The sequence below is a fragment of the Aspergillus fischeri genome, genomic scaffold (genome assembly GCF_000149645.3).
Source record: "Aspergillus fischeri NRRL 181 1099437636266 genomic scaffold, whole genome shotgun sequence".
Classification (NCBI taxonomy): Eukaryota; Fungi; Ascomycota; class Eurotiomycetes; order Eurotiales; family Aspergillaceae; genus Aspergillus; species Aspergillus fischeri.
Window position 1 is genome coordinate 2,635,648 of NW_001509760.1, and position 13,354 is coordinate 2,649,001.

Consider the following 13,354-nt stretch of genomic DNA (forward strand, 5'->3'; position numbering starts at 1 on the left):
TGGGGTAAATTGAGACCTTGCTGAACTGTAACCCGTTTTAAAATGTGATCTTTAAAATGTGTTCTTTTATGTTCACATATAAAAGTTGATTAAGCGAGCACAGTACGCAGCGGGTTTCTTTCATGAATTGATGCTGTGGTTGTTCAGCTACGAAAACTTCGGTCCGTTACTGGGTAGTCATCTCATGGATATCATTTTTATGTACCACTCTATACCCTCCCCAAAAGAACATATATACATCAATCGTCAGGCATGACATTTACATAATAACCTTGTGGGTGGCGGGCTTCTCCTCCTCCTCGCCGAAGATGTTGATATCCCAGCGAGGCTTGTTGGCAATGTAGGGGATGTTGAAGCGGCGGGGCTGCTTGCCGAGAGCAGACACCCTCTCGACTTCCTCGGGAGTAAGCTCGATCTCCTGGAAATTAGATCTGATGCGTTCTGGGGTCACGCTCTTCGGAATGACACTGTGGCCACCGACCTGAGACCAGGCGAGGATGACCTGAGCGGGGGAGACTTCCTGGCCGAGTCTCTTGGAAACGTCGGCAGCAACCGCCTTGACCTCGTCGCTGGCGATCAGGAGAGGGAGACCGAGCATGTTGTTACCAAAGGCCTATAAAAATCAGCCGGCTGTTGACAACGATCAGTAGGGAAAAAGATGGCATACCGAGTAGGCAGTGACATGGATGCCCTTCTCCTTGCAGTAGGCAATCAGCTCGTTGCTCTGCAGACGAGGGTGGCGTTCGATCTGGTTGACAGCGGGAACAACACCAGTGGCCTTGATGATGGCCTCGAGCTGTAGGGTGTGAGCCACTGTCTCTCAATTGTGGTGCCGGTCACTTACATGCTCAACTGTGTGGTTGGAAACACCGACGGCGCGGACCTTGCTCTTGGGGAGCTTGATCATGGCCTTCCAGGTGTCAACAATGGAAATGCTGTCATCGATTTCGACATCGCCCTCGGGGATAGGGCTGTCCTTGACGAGAGGGAAGTACTCGTCGCCACGCTTAAATGAGGTAGACCAGTGTACTAAGTAGGCGTCTAGATAGTCGAGTTCGAGCTCAGCAAGGCAGTCATCGAGAGCCTTCTCAACATCGTCGGGGTGATGCTGGCTGTTCCATAGCTTGGATGTCTGCAATTGTTAGAATGGCGTCAAGGCGATTCCGGTGATTGAGCTCCACGTACGATGAAGAGGTCCTCACGCTTGAGGCCGGGGATGTCCTGGAAGGCTCTCTTGATACCCTGCGCGACTTCACGTTGATTCTGGTAGCTGACCAACTTGTCAGTATGGATGAATTCTGGATTATTGTAGAACCTACATAGTCGCGAGATCCTGTATCAAATTAGTGGTTTATACTTCAAATAGTGTACTATAGGAGCTATGTGTACGTACCAGGTGACGGTAACCAGCCTTCAGAGCGTGGTAGACAGCCTCACCGACCTGACCGGGGGCAGATTGCCAGGTACCGAAACCCAGCTGACTGTTGTCTCAGGGGTCAGTTATTGACTATTGGCAGTTCCAAGGACGAGACGGAAGGCAAACATACGGGATCTGAGCACCGGTGTTGAGAGTGACCTTCTTTCCGAGAGACATTGTGATGGGCGTGCGGGTTGAACGTGTAGTACTTTGAAGTGAGGGTATCAAAAGAGACGCAACTAGGGGAGAAGAGACAAATGGATGGAATCAGAGAGGAAGAAGAGGATAGAAATATCCAGGGACAGCTCTGGGAATCGGAGGTGTTCCGGTGGGGGTTCGATGGGAACCTTGACGACAGCTAGCCTAAGACGCGAAAGTGTGGCCTTTGCGTATTATGGGATCCTAATTCGAAACCATTGCCATAGTAATCAGCAAGAATGATCCTATCATTGTCCTCAATTTGGCAACCCCCAAACCCCGCCATGCCCCACTGAGGGGTTCGAAAGCTTTCCAGCGTGGGATGTCGTGTTTCGATGACATATGGACTCTTCTTAAGTTGTTAGGTTGTCATAAGACTAAGAAGCGTCTGATCAGTGGCAGCTCTTGAATTATATTGCGGGCATTTGCAGTACAATACTCTAGTCATCTTTTCACCAAGTTATTTCTCCATCGACAATAATCATTCTCTGGTAGAAGCTCAGTTCAGGGCATCGTTAGGGGAAGAGCGGGATGATGTCACTGAGGCAGACCAAATTAACCGTGCCTGCCACGTGACCTGCCCGCAGGATAATTTCCTCTTTCTGTGGTCCAATCAGTGCCTCGGCTTTCCTTGAGACTTATCTTATTCTCGGCCCTTCAGCGAAAATCGGTTAATTCCAGTCGATCCTAGCTGGAAAATGTCGTTCACAGCGGACAATATCCATCGCTTTTCCAAGAAACCAGACTTCTACTCCGCATATCCAAATGCCTTCGGTTGTTGACGGTACACAGAGCTGTGCGAGAAAGGGTCGTCAGGCAGTTCAGCTGACGTTGACGAGGGACGGATGCCAGGGAGGGTACAAACTACAAATACCCGGATTGATCCAAAAATCCTTACTGCAATTATCTCTCGCAACATAGCTGATTGCCGTCCTATGTCTTCCAGTCTTAAGACCATCACTACCTGCGCTGTCGGCGCGGTACTGGCAGACTAGCTAGTATCTTCGGGCCCGTCCCGAATGGACACGGGGTCGTTTGTCGAGACCCGGCGATCCGTTCCGGATCATTTAAAAATGGAAACATGTGCATGTCAACACACCTGTTAGGCCATCTATTGTTTGATACTGCCCGCTCAAAGAGAAGACAACCGGATGATATAGCATTGTTTTTGAATTCTTAACTGTAGGATTGTTGTAGGTATGATGTTCACCTCACGGCATACGAAGACGTCATCTAGAAGAGAAAAGACGAATAAATTTCATTCCTAGCAGGAGAGACGATGTTGACGCCGCTCATTGGAGGCACTATGACCACATATTTCCCACTTGAGTGATGTATGTACCTACAGTGCAACATAAACTATCCGTACTCATCATCCTATATAATTTCCGTCCTGCTCATCTCTAGCACATATGACCGTAGTCCATAGGGTGTGGAAAACAGGGCTTCCCATCCACTCAGCTGTACTTAAGCCATATATTAAACTGTAAACATGGTAAATTCTTAAAAAGCCTTCCTTGGCTAGTTTATAAGCTTAACTTAGAGTTATGCTATAGAAGGCGACTCTACTCCTTAGGTCTTATAGTTCCTGTTAGACTACGGCTAAGGCTGCTCTAAACTTAGCCTTAACCTTTTATAGCTTATCTCTGTGTAGTTCATCATATTTCCTGATCTCTCTTCTAAGCTTTATAAGCTTTTAAGCTCTAAAAGAAGCTTAAATACCTCCTAGTCCTCACTATCTATTATGATATTATCTAGAGGTGTTGCCTTATATCTTGTTGGTATATTACTTTAGTTTCTTAGCCTGCCTTGGGTCTTTCTTCCTAGCTAGGGGCATGTGTTATTCCTTTTAGCTTTATTTTCCTGCTCCTGAGCATATGTGTTTAGTGGTGCGGTGATGTATTTTAGTCTTATCATGTTTCAGGCTGTCCCACAAGGGGGCTGCCTACAGGCATGTTCACCCAATGGACACCAATGGGGTTGTCCGAGTCGTTATATCGCCTGTTGATTGTATTCCTGCTCCTATCATCGGTTGGCACAAATTCACCGGGTCGCTAGGACTATATTGCTGGCTTTGAAGAAGGACAAGCTGAATTATGGCGACGCAATAACTCTTCTTTCAAAATACCTATTTCCCGAACAGCTAGTTATAGAAAATGCTGAATTGGCAGAGGTCAAAGCATAACCTCGTTGGCTATCTATCGTCCATCTCTTCTGGTAAAGTTGCCCGTTGTACGGAGTAGTCCAAGTCAACTGGATGACTGTTGAATGGATGTGGCACAATCAACCCTGAAAAAAATCCTTAAACCTAGAGTCACCCAAAGAGTCGAAGTCTTCGCGGCGTACAAACCAGCAGCTCTCAGAGTACCTCTTATACCATGCTTCCAAAGCTGCATAGCCCTCAAGGATATCCTCATTAAAGAACTCCCTGAAAAGTTCCACAGCCGACAACAAGGCAAAATCCGCTAAATTCGGCGCACCCACCAGGCCAGAAACACTTATAGACTCCGCCTGTGCGTTCTCACTAACCCAGCGATCCAGTTTTGCCATCTCCCCCTTCCACTGCCTCCGGGAATATACAGAAGCCGCCGCCGACTGCTCCTCTTTGTTGATTCTACCCAGCGTCACCGCTAACTCCCGATTGTGGAAGATATCGTTCTGAACCCATATCATCACGTCAGCAACGAGCTGAACGATGGCACGTACGTGCGCCCGTAACTCGGGACAGCTCCCGCCAGAGAGATCATTGTATCCCTGAGAGGGGTGGTAGTACTCCTCGAGGTATTGGAGTACGGCTGTGGCCTGGTGAAGGATGCGAGTTGTGTCTCCGTCGACGATTCTCATAACCGGAAGGAGGGAGTTTGGAGGCTGGGGTTCGGTGTTGGGAAGAGCGAGGGTAAGCTTCCCGGCCGCCGTATCAATCTTGATCGGTACAATATTGAGAGGGCCATCCGGATTTTCTGGGCTGTGGAGAACTGTAATGGGCAGAGACTTTGCCTTCAGATAGTAAACCAGTTGCCCAGGGTAGAGGCCTCTCGGCCATACCCAGAGGGTCTGTTGTACGTTTCCCTTGGTCATGACCCGTAATAGAAAAAGCAGCCTTAATTCTTGATGAATTTTGCGACCACAATCTGCAGGTGAGGTTTCGGCAAAGCTTCTTAAGTGCAGGCTCTCATGGAAGTGTGAAATAACACATGACAGTAGAGCTGGAAATAACACATGACAGTAGAGCTGGAAACTTGTCTTGCAAGGGAGAGGATTGACTCTGCTCAAGGCATCTTCCCATACTCGTCATGACAAATGATTACAAATTATTGATGATAAATATTCGGCAAGGCTCTTTGCACCTACTCAGTCACTATACTGTGAGTATACTCGAGACCCGACCCGCATCTGCTTTCCGTGGCGAGACTACTCCACAATCTAAAAGCTTAATCAAAGAGTGTAACTGAGCCTAACAAATCAGATACAGGCTGTGCTAAAATTCCCATTGCACTTTCGTCTTGGCACTTGGGCTCGGACATAGCACTTGAGATTTGGGTGGCAAAGCTGGTTTCATAACTTCACTGTTTTTCCCCACCTTCTGCAACTAGTGACCTTGGCGGATATTGTTACCCTCAAAGGGCAGTGAACCACATCATGGGAGCTGACTTGTACTTCGAGATTCCCATACACTGAGAGAGAGCCCTTGACCGAGGAAGTCTTCTGCTGATCATTGTTTATTTGTCAGATTTAGTAATACCACTCCTCCTCCGGTCCTAACTCTATGACTAACTGTCAACAAATTCCAAGTGATTCGTTCGGCAAGTGGGCTAGAAGATGGGATATATGTCTGAAAGGATCAGATGTTCTCCATAAATTGCAAGTCGGTCACAAAACCTAATTCCATACTCTCGCTTTTTGAGCACAACTTATATCTTGGAACAATTTCAAGTTACAGTATCCCCTTACTGTCACCATGCCTTTCGCCCCCACCGACGACAAGCAAGAAATCTATTATAAATTGCACGGCAGCACTGGCCCGATCCTTATGATGGTCTCCGGTTATATGGGCATCATCGACATTTGGAAGCCTCTTCTTGCGCGCCTGAGTAATCGTTACCGCTGCGTTGTTCATGATAACCGTGGCTTTGGTCGGTCATCAAAGCCCGAATCAGCCAATGCATACAGCATCTCCCGGCATGCCGAGGACGTCAACTCTATTCTTATGGCGTTAAAAACCCAAGAAAAAATTGCTTTGGTGACTCATTCGATCGGTGGCAACATCGCTGCCGCTTACTGCCTGGCGCATCCTGAGCGTGTCGCTGCCATCATTTCTTCGGGAACGTACTTCGACGGCGTGCACGTCCGCCCATTTCTGCCTTTGGACACGCTCACATACCGTACGGACGAACCATCGCAAGTAGTCGCCTTTTATGCTCAGATCGGTTTGACGGACGAGATAGCTCTTGAGGCGGCTAAGTGGCCTGCATACGCTCGTTGTCACAACGCTAAGGCCTTACTTGATTTTAACATCGGAGATGGATATACCAGGATTAAGGCTCCCATGCTCCTCATTCACGGAGATCAGGATCTGGCCACGCCCCTAGAGAGTTTGGTAAAACCGATCCAACAAGCGGTCCCGTCGTGCTGGTTGCAAGTTTTGAAAGGGGTTAAACATTTCCCTCCCACGGAGGCGCCGGAGGAGATGGAGAAACTCATTGACGGATTTGTGTCGGAGCATTGTGCGTAGACGCCCTGTATCTTCGGTTCCAGTATATTCTACACCACGAGTCTCGGACATGTTTGTTAGACACTGAACAAATTATATCTATCTGTTTCTAGTTCATATGATCATGTGATTGGGGGAGGCTTTTGTTTGAGGAACCGCCATGGGGTGGACTATTTGACCCAGTAATTGTATAATTTCCACACAAAGGTTGATTGTTCACTGGTGATTTTAGTAATCAATACCTGTCGCACCACACTAAGCGCCATATACTTGCTGCGACACAACGATCCCATTGGATACATGGAATACATGTATGAGCTGTCCCACTACTACATTCACATTCTATGTTACCTTGTTTGTCTCAGATGTCGGTTTGTGCCAACCACTCTATAGTCTGATCGCCCATCAGAGGACTGGCACAGCCTCTGGAACATATATGGGAGAATCAGTGACGGTGCACAGCAGACCTCTTCAAGGTAGTTAATGCCATCCGCAGTAGCTCAAATCCGAACTAGCACATTATTTGCACAAAATTTTCCAAAAATCTGTGAGACCAGACATGGCTGGTGGACGGTCATAAATGCACGTTGACTCAGTTATCGTACTATGCTATCATGGATATGAAGAAAATATATGAGAATAAATTAACATGCTTAATGGCACAGAATATCAAAAAATAATAGAAGAGCATCATGGTCATCGGAGTCTGCTAACTGAACGAACATACTGGCAGTGGATCAATCAGTCTTGGGTTGCTAGCTGTAAATAATATGTACTTTAGTATAGAGGTAATAGGTCTAATAATTATATAGTTCCTTATGCACACTAATAATAAGGACCTTGATCTCAGCATATGACTGTCTAAGGTACTATAAAAATAGGGTAAATGAGTACTGTAAGGTCGGCTGTTAAGGTTGAGGTCAACTGGTAAGATCAGCGTGAATGGAGCAAGATAACCGTATATTGCCTTAGCAAAGAGAACTAATTGCAGAATTGCAGACACCCACAGTCCCACTCCAGCCGCGCCCTGCACTATAATCACACTAATTTTGAATAAAATTATATTTTTGAGGCTATTCCCTAGCCCTATATATCTAAAAAAATTCACGGTTCTAATCTGCTCTCTCTGCTAATTCATTTAATACCTTATTCCAGGCAAGCAAGCCTGCTGCTGAGGCTGGAGTAACTTGGTGTAATAATAAATAGCCAGGCGCCAGGTCTGGTTTACAGTATCCTATTCTCTTGCGAGACTGACAATTATAATAGTTTCTTCTATACCGGTAACGTAGTACTAGACCCAAGTGGAAAAGGTGTAGGGGACTTCCTCTAGTTCTGACAAGGTACGTACTCGTATATAACCCAGCCATGTCCCCCCTCATCCCCCCATTTACCCCGACGTCATTTACTCCCACCACCACCAACAACAATAACAATGAGAGAAGGCCTCGACCTCCCTGAGTTCGGGTACCTCCCATTCGACCATTTCGTCCTAGTAAGCTCCCCCGTTCCCCAGAACACATCCATGACAACAAGTCCATGCCTAGCTCTCCAACTGCCTAGGCAAACTGGGACGCGGCGTCCTCGCTCTCCCAAAATGAGCAGAAAAGAATCCTTGTCGAGAAATGGATCGCGTTAGGAAAATATGGGCGAAACGTATCTATCTACCCACCCACCCATTCATTCATTCAACGATCGCCATCCACTAACCAACCAACCCCAAGGACTACGCCCTCGCCACATTCGCAGACCCGACCATCGACCATATCCCCGCGGGGGTACCGCAAGACCTCCTCTCGGAGGAGGACCGCGCCCTCAGCAGCATGCTCTCCACCACGCTGTGGATCCGGACCTGGTTCGGCGACCCTACAGATAAGACGAGCCAAGAAGCCGCAGACACGGCGTACGCGCGACTCCGGAAGCCAGTCCTACAGCAGGGCCGCGAGAACTACCACATTTCCTGCATCCCCGAGGAGTTCGTCTTTGAGGACCGGGGGGAACTGAGCGCAGATGCCCAGCGGGGCTGGGATGTGATTGGGGGTGTTGCGGCCGGCCGTCCAGGGACTGTACCGGGGTATCTGGTTGCGGCGCTGATGCACTGCCCTGAGCTGTTTGAGGGGATGTCGGATGACGACTGGCGGCATTTTACGGGGAAGGAGCGGGCCGAGGAGCTGGCGGAGAGTGATCGGGCACAGAGTGCGCTGGTTCTTGTTGCGGATCGGAAGGCCTGTGAGGAGGGCTGGGTGCTGGTCCTGGCGGTGAATCATCGGGGGGAGATTCTTCCGTTTAGGGTGCGTGAGCGGGCCAAGGAGACGGCGCAGATTGCGGTGAATTGGCAGGAGGGGCAGCCTTAGTCGGAGATTGCGGATGAGGAGGATGAAGATGTGGAGTTTTACTTGGGGGGAGGGGATGGGTGGGAGTAGCTATGTGTAGTAGATTCCTGGATGCTCCTATGAGAGCTCCTATAAACATGTTCTATTGCACATGGCTACCTAGGAATGATGGGCATAGTGTCTTCCTCAAGTTCGAGGGTCCTTGCGTTGGACATATTGATACAGATTGACTGCCTCGTGGCCTGCTGAGGTCAAGGGAGACCATACTGCAGATCACTTTGCAAAATACACAAGCAGGAAAATCAGGAAACCAGTCCAGAAAACTATGTTATTAATCTAGGTATGGAAGCTAAAATCGACAGCATATTTATTTCTCTAAGCCTACTGGGTCATTGAAGCAGGCTGTTTCACACAAAATCGCTTCAGCCCCGCGCTTTAACACTGCACAGCAATGTGTTAGTGTCAGTCATGCACTCTTCTTTTCAACTAATAAGCTAGCCCGGAGCAAAAGAGGTTAATAATTAAAGCAGGCTCCAATTTCGAATTCCACAATATTATCTGGCCGGAAATCTTGACACGCAATCCCTAAGGCACGGGTTTCATATTTTACTCAAAACCTTAATTATGCTGGTTTCAGGAGGTAGAATCACATTTTCCGCCTCGCGTGTTTTCAACCCGCCACATTCAAAGGCTCAAAAAATGATCAGTTCAAGAGCTCTAATTCCTATAAGCCCGAATACTTTGTGCAATTAGGAGTTGAAGCCGCAGAATGGCTCCCTATATATTAGGTCTATACTATGGCGGCCAAAAACCTGCTGAAATCGCGCGCCTACCAAACCGCCCACCTTCAACCATCTATTCCATTATCAACCGAGCAGCTTTACAAGACAATCTTATACCAACCTACCATGCTCTGGTCGTCCGACATCAAGAAACAATGGGGAACATCAACGTATCATTCAATTTATTCAAGCGGATCCCTTTATTACCTACACATTGTTAGTAAACTAGCTCAGTCCCTCGATCTGCCGCCGAATGCCGCCGAACTAAACAAGGAGGCAAATATATCAATTGAACAAGTGGAAGTAAGCAGTGGCCTTCCAGGCGATAGGTAACAAGACGCTGTAAAACATGTGCCAATATATCAATCCAAATTATTATCCGCAGAATTGAGTATGTTGTCGAGATCCTCCTATTCTGCTGCTTCACGGCGAGATCCTTGCGTATGAACAACTCTAAGTCAGGGTCATAATACGCAGACGACGGGATACTGCCAATTTCACCAGTCATCCGCAAACGAAAGACTTTGTTTTGCCCCGTTGGTACCGCCAGCAATGTCCATGACAGTGTTGGACACGGAGATAATAAAGCAATGATGAGATGTGGAAAGTGGAAGGGCGACATTCGCCGAGTCCTTGCAGCCGGTCTTCGCATATAAACCAAAAACTCAGACCAGAGATTACGAGATATTGAGGGCGTCCTGAGTCCTGGGACCTTGGGGCCCCACGGGGAATGACTGGGATGCAGGAACGGTATAACCCCCCACAGAGTTACCCATATCCCCTCCCTGATAAAATTAACCTCTATTTGAAGAATAAAGTTAGTAATTCCTTATCGACCAACTTACTTGTGCTTACTTTAGCCTGTTCCCCGCTCAACTTATCCCGGCATTTTAACCGACCACAAAAAGTGCCGGCTTTTCCCCCGAACAGCTTTTAGTTCTGCGACATTCCGCGACTCTCCCAGAAATGGGCGACATATGCGTCCGAGATCACCAACACATGGCACAAACCCCACCATTTTCGATGGAATCCTCCTCCACTGAGGCTCCATTCAACCTCCCCGGTCCATCTACAGCCGGCGACGTACGGCGGACCCCACGCGGGGCCGCGGCATACCCCCGCAAAAGGGCTATCACCGCATGCCAGGTCTGCCGTGCGCGGCGCACCAAATGCGACAATCGGAAGCCCTCATGCTCCTTTTGTCTCAAGGTTGGCGCTCGGTGCATCCAATCCGCCGTCGACTTATCCAGATTCGATCCCGCGAGTATCAAGATCTTGGAGCAACTAAGCGAGCTTAGAGATGCGATGGGGAAGTGTCAGTCTGCTATTGAAAACCTAGGAAACTTGGAGGTACATGCTGGGGGCTCTACATCGGTTGCTATAAACTGCTCTCCAGGCAAGACAGTTTCTGACGTAGACCGGACTCGACTGTTGCCTCCATCTATTGAGGCTATTTGCCGGTGGCCGGTTCTTGATCTAACCCCAGTTCCCCCGCGCGGGGAGGGTCTAGCCTCTACCTCAACCGACACAGACACCGGGACGGGCTTATCACCGGATAACCTGGAAATGAGACTCACCCGACCGCTACTCGATCGGTTTTTCCAATACGTGCACGTCAAAAATCCTGTGCTCGACGAAACATACACACGCCGATTAGTTGCCTATTTCTGCGTTGAGGGGCTAGACTGGTCCCCAGAATCATGTCTTGCCCTTCTTGTTCTCGCCCTTGGGGCAACCGCTACCCCATTTGAGGGCCCCAACCAACCCGAAAAGAACTCGGCATTCATCATCAGTTCCCGCTCCTTCTACAAAGCCGCACAGAAACGACTAGCCCTGACGGTGGACGGCCCTGATAGGGTACTGGAAGCACAATGCTATTTCCTGTCCGGTGTATACGCAGCTACCCTCTTCCACCTAGACGCCGCCTGGAAACTCTTCCTCCATGCTCTAGCATGCTGTCAAACGTTCCAATTCCAGTCCTCCCCCTCCTCACGCGACACGCAGGTCTTCGATCCGGTCCACAGCGAACGCACTTGCGGCCGGCAAACTCTAAGCCGAGAACAAACAATCTACTGGTCCTCCTGGAAGTCCGAACGTGAACTCCGCAGCCAACTGCCCGTCCCTGATTTTGCCCTCTCGCAGACAGACATGGTCACATACCCACATTTCTTCCCTACACCCCCCTTAAACGAGGATGCCGAATTCCCGGACTCGAGCGAAAGCCTCCATGTCCGCGAGGAACAATCATGGTACTTCTACCTCTCTGAAATCTCCCTCCGCCGCTTAGCATCCTGCATCGCGAAGGGGATCGTGCAGTTCTACCCCTCACTACCCGGAGAGCATTTCCTCGACGGATTAGCTACAGCAACCCGTATCCACGAATCTCAAGCAGAGGAGTGGGCTATCCGGCTTCCACGGGTTTTATCCCTTGACCAACCGCCAGAAACGGATGATATCTGTCGATTTGTCCTTCGTGGCCACCTGCTCAATCTATACGAAAGTATCTACTGGCCCTTCATTGACGCGCTGATTAGCGGGTTTCCGATGGATGGGGAGAGAGTATTACTGCGGAGCCTTGTGCTGAAGGGATTACAGAAGCATGCGGAGAGGCTGTGGGTTAACCACGCCGGGTATAAGCATCGGCACCACGGGACACTATTTCTGCTTCGGAATTGTAGTCGGAGTGCACTGGTGCTCGCGGCTGCCGCGTTGGCGATTCAGAGGCAGTTGGACAAAGAGGGGCAGTGCGAGGTCATTATGCCTTTGGGGTGGAGGGAAGCCGTGCTTTTAGCGGTGGAGATGAATCGGTATTGGGCGGGCGAGTCGGCCGATGCGGCGTACCTTGGGAGGGTTGTTGAGGCTGCTTGGGGGAGAGTCGAAGGGGTTCATATTTAGCGAGAACCTCCTTTTTCTGCTTATCCTTTACAGGTGTTGATAAACTAAGAATTTCTATAACCTTACACCATAGTAAGCCCTGCTTAGTCTAGTAGGCAAATCATGGGTTTGTAATCTCCCCCATGCCAACATGCTATTTACTTCTAATACCACTTGATAGAGCTCTTTACACTGATTCCAGTAATATAATCTTATTCAGTTTTATTACTGTGGTACAGAGCTGGAGATATGTAAGTTGACATAAATCGAAGTCTAAATAGCTTTAACATAGGATATATACTAATCTAATTGGAAGAAATTTTAGTCATACTTTTTTGCCACTCTATTATTTTCTCTTTCAATTATAGATCTGTCTTATAGCACTTACCAAGAGAGTAAATTATTCTATTGTAATCAATATAATCTGACTGATACCGGCTAGGTTCTCCATTCGTTCAATGGGAGAGCAAAACCGCGAAGATTGATAGGATAGTTGCGCCCATAGCCTAAATGCATTTCTCCTTTCACGTCCGCGCAAGCGTGTCTTGCGTGGAACGCACACTTAGGGTTTCCGACGAAACCTTAAGGACCTTGGTAAGCTTCGCGGAGTGTCGGAGATCCAGCCAAGTGGCTAAGCCGATTCTTTCACTACCCTAGACTTTAGCGGTGTTTAGCGTCCTGTAGTTATACTCGCCTGGGGGAGTTCTCCGCAGATATATAGAACCCCGGATGGTAGATCATCAGGATATACAAGCGACACTGATGAGCAAAGGCGTCGCTACCACATCCTCCCTACATCTATCATTTGACTACTCTACTACAATGTCTGACGCAATGGGGGGAAAGCCCTCTGCAGACGCTGCCGAACAGGAGACTTCTGTTAGCCACAAAGAACACATAGATGCGGTTCATTCAGTCGAAGATTCCGTGACATTCTCTTATATTGTGAAGCACCATAAGGCAATTATCGCGTGGTCTTTTTATTGGGCCATGTGTGCGATCGGCTGGTAGGTAGTTTATCACCTGCTTCCCCCCCCCCCCC

General features: G+C 48.6%; 6 protein-coding genes across 6 annotated transcripts in view, besides 2 other annotated features; 4 read left to right on the forward strand and 2 right to left on the reverse strand.

The window, feature by feature from the left end:
* The first annotated feature begins 36 nt into the window (after nt 1-36).
* Nucleotides 37-66: a microsatellite.
* Nucleotides 67-259: 193 nt separating this feature from the next.
* akr1 (putative aldehyde reductase (AKR1)) lies at nt 260-1,594 on the reverse strand (the record flags this gene model as incomplete). Its single annotated transcript, XM_001258145.1, has 7 exons — nt 260-613; nt 668-796; nt 845-1,132; nt 1,186-1,270; nt 1,320-1,333; nt 1,394-1,481; nt 1,548-1,594. The coding sequence occupies 7 exons, from the start codon at nt 1,592-1,594 to the stop codon at nt 260-262; spliced, it is 1,005 nt and encodes a 334-aa protein (XP_001258146.1).
* Nucleotides 1,595-3,898: 2,304 nt separating this feature from the next.
* Nucleotides 3,899-4,693, reverse strand: NFIA_055990 (uncharacterized protein; the record flags this gene model as incomplete). The annotated part of the gene is made up of 1 exon (XM_001258146.1): nt 3,899-4,693. One exon carries the CDS (start codon nt 4,691-4,693, stop codon nt 3,899-3,901), a length of 795 nt encoding a protein of 264 aa, XP_001258147.1.
* A 106-nt stretch (nt 4,694-4,799) lies between these two features.
* Nucleotides 4,800-4,852: a microsatellite.
* Nucleotides 4,853-5,573: 721 nt separating this feature from the next.
* NFIA_056000 (alpha/beta fold hydrolase) lies at nt 5,574-6,347 on the forward strand (the record flags this gene model as incomplete). Its single annotated transcript, XM_001258147.1, has 1 exon — nt 5,574-6,347. The coding sequence occupies one exon, from the start codon at nt 5,574-5,576 to the stop codon at nt 6,345-6,347; it is 774 nt and encodes a 257-aa protein (XP_001258148.1).
* A 1,411-nt stretch (nt 6,348-7,758) lies between these two features.
* Nucleotides 7,759-8,677, forward strand: NFIA_056010 (uncharacterized protein; the record flags this gene model as incomplete). Its single annotated transcript, XM_001258148.1, has 3 exons — nt 7,759-7,818; nt 7,887-7,979; nt 8,048-8,677. 3 exons carry the CDS (start codon nt 7,759-7,761, stop codon nt 8,675-8,677), a joined length of 783 nt encoding a protein of 260 aa, XP_001258149.1.
* A 1,784-nt stretch (nt 8,678-10,461) lies between these two features.
* NFIA_056020 (Zn(II)2Cys6 transcription factor) lies at nt 10,462-12,333 on the forward strand (the record flags this gene model as incomplete). Its single annotated transcript, XM_001258149.1, has 1 exon — nt 10,462-12,333. The coding sequence occupies one exon, from the start codon at nt 10,462-10,464 to the stop codon at nt 12,331-12,333; it is 1,872 nt and encodes a 623-aa protein (XP_001258150.1).
* An 801-nt stretch (nt 12,334-13,134) lies between these two features.
* NFIA_056030 (maltose permease) overlaps nt 13,135-13,354 on the forward strand; it is a gene marked incomplete at both ends in the record, with an annotated part of 1,750 nt that continues 1,530 nt past the window's right edge. The window contains one exon of the mRNA XM_001258150.1: nt 13,135-13,319. Coding sequence (XP_001258151.1) covers nt 13,135-13,319 — 185 coding nt within the window. The remainder of the gene's footprint in view (nt 13,320-13,354) is intronic.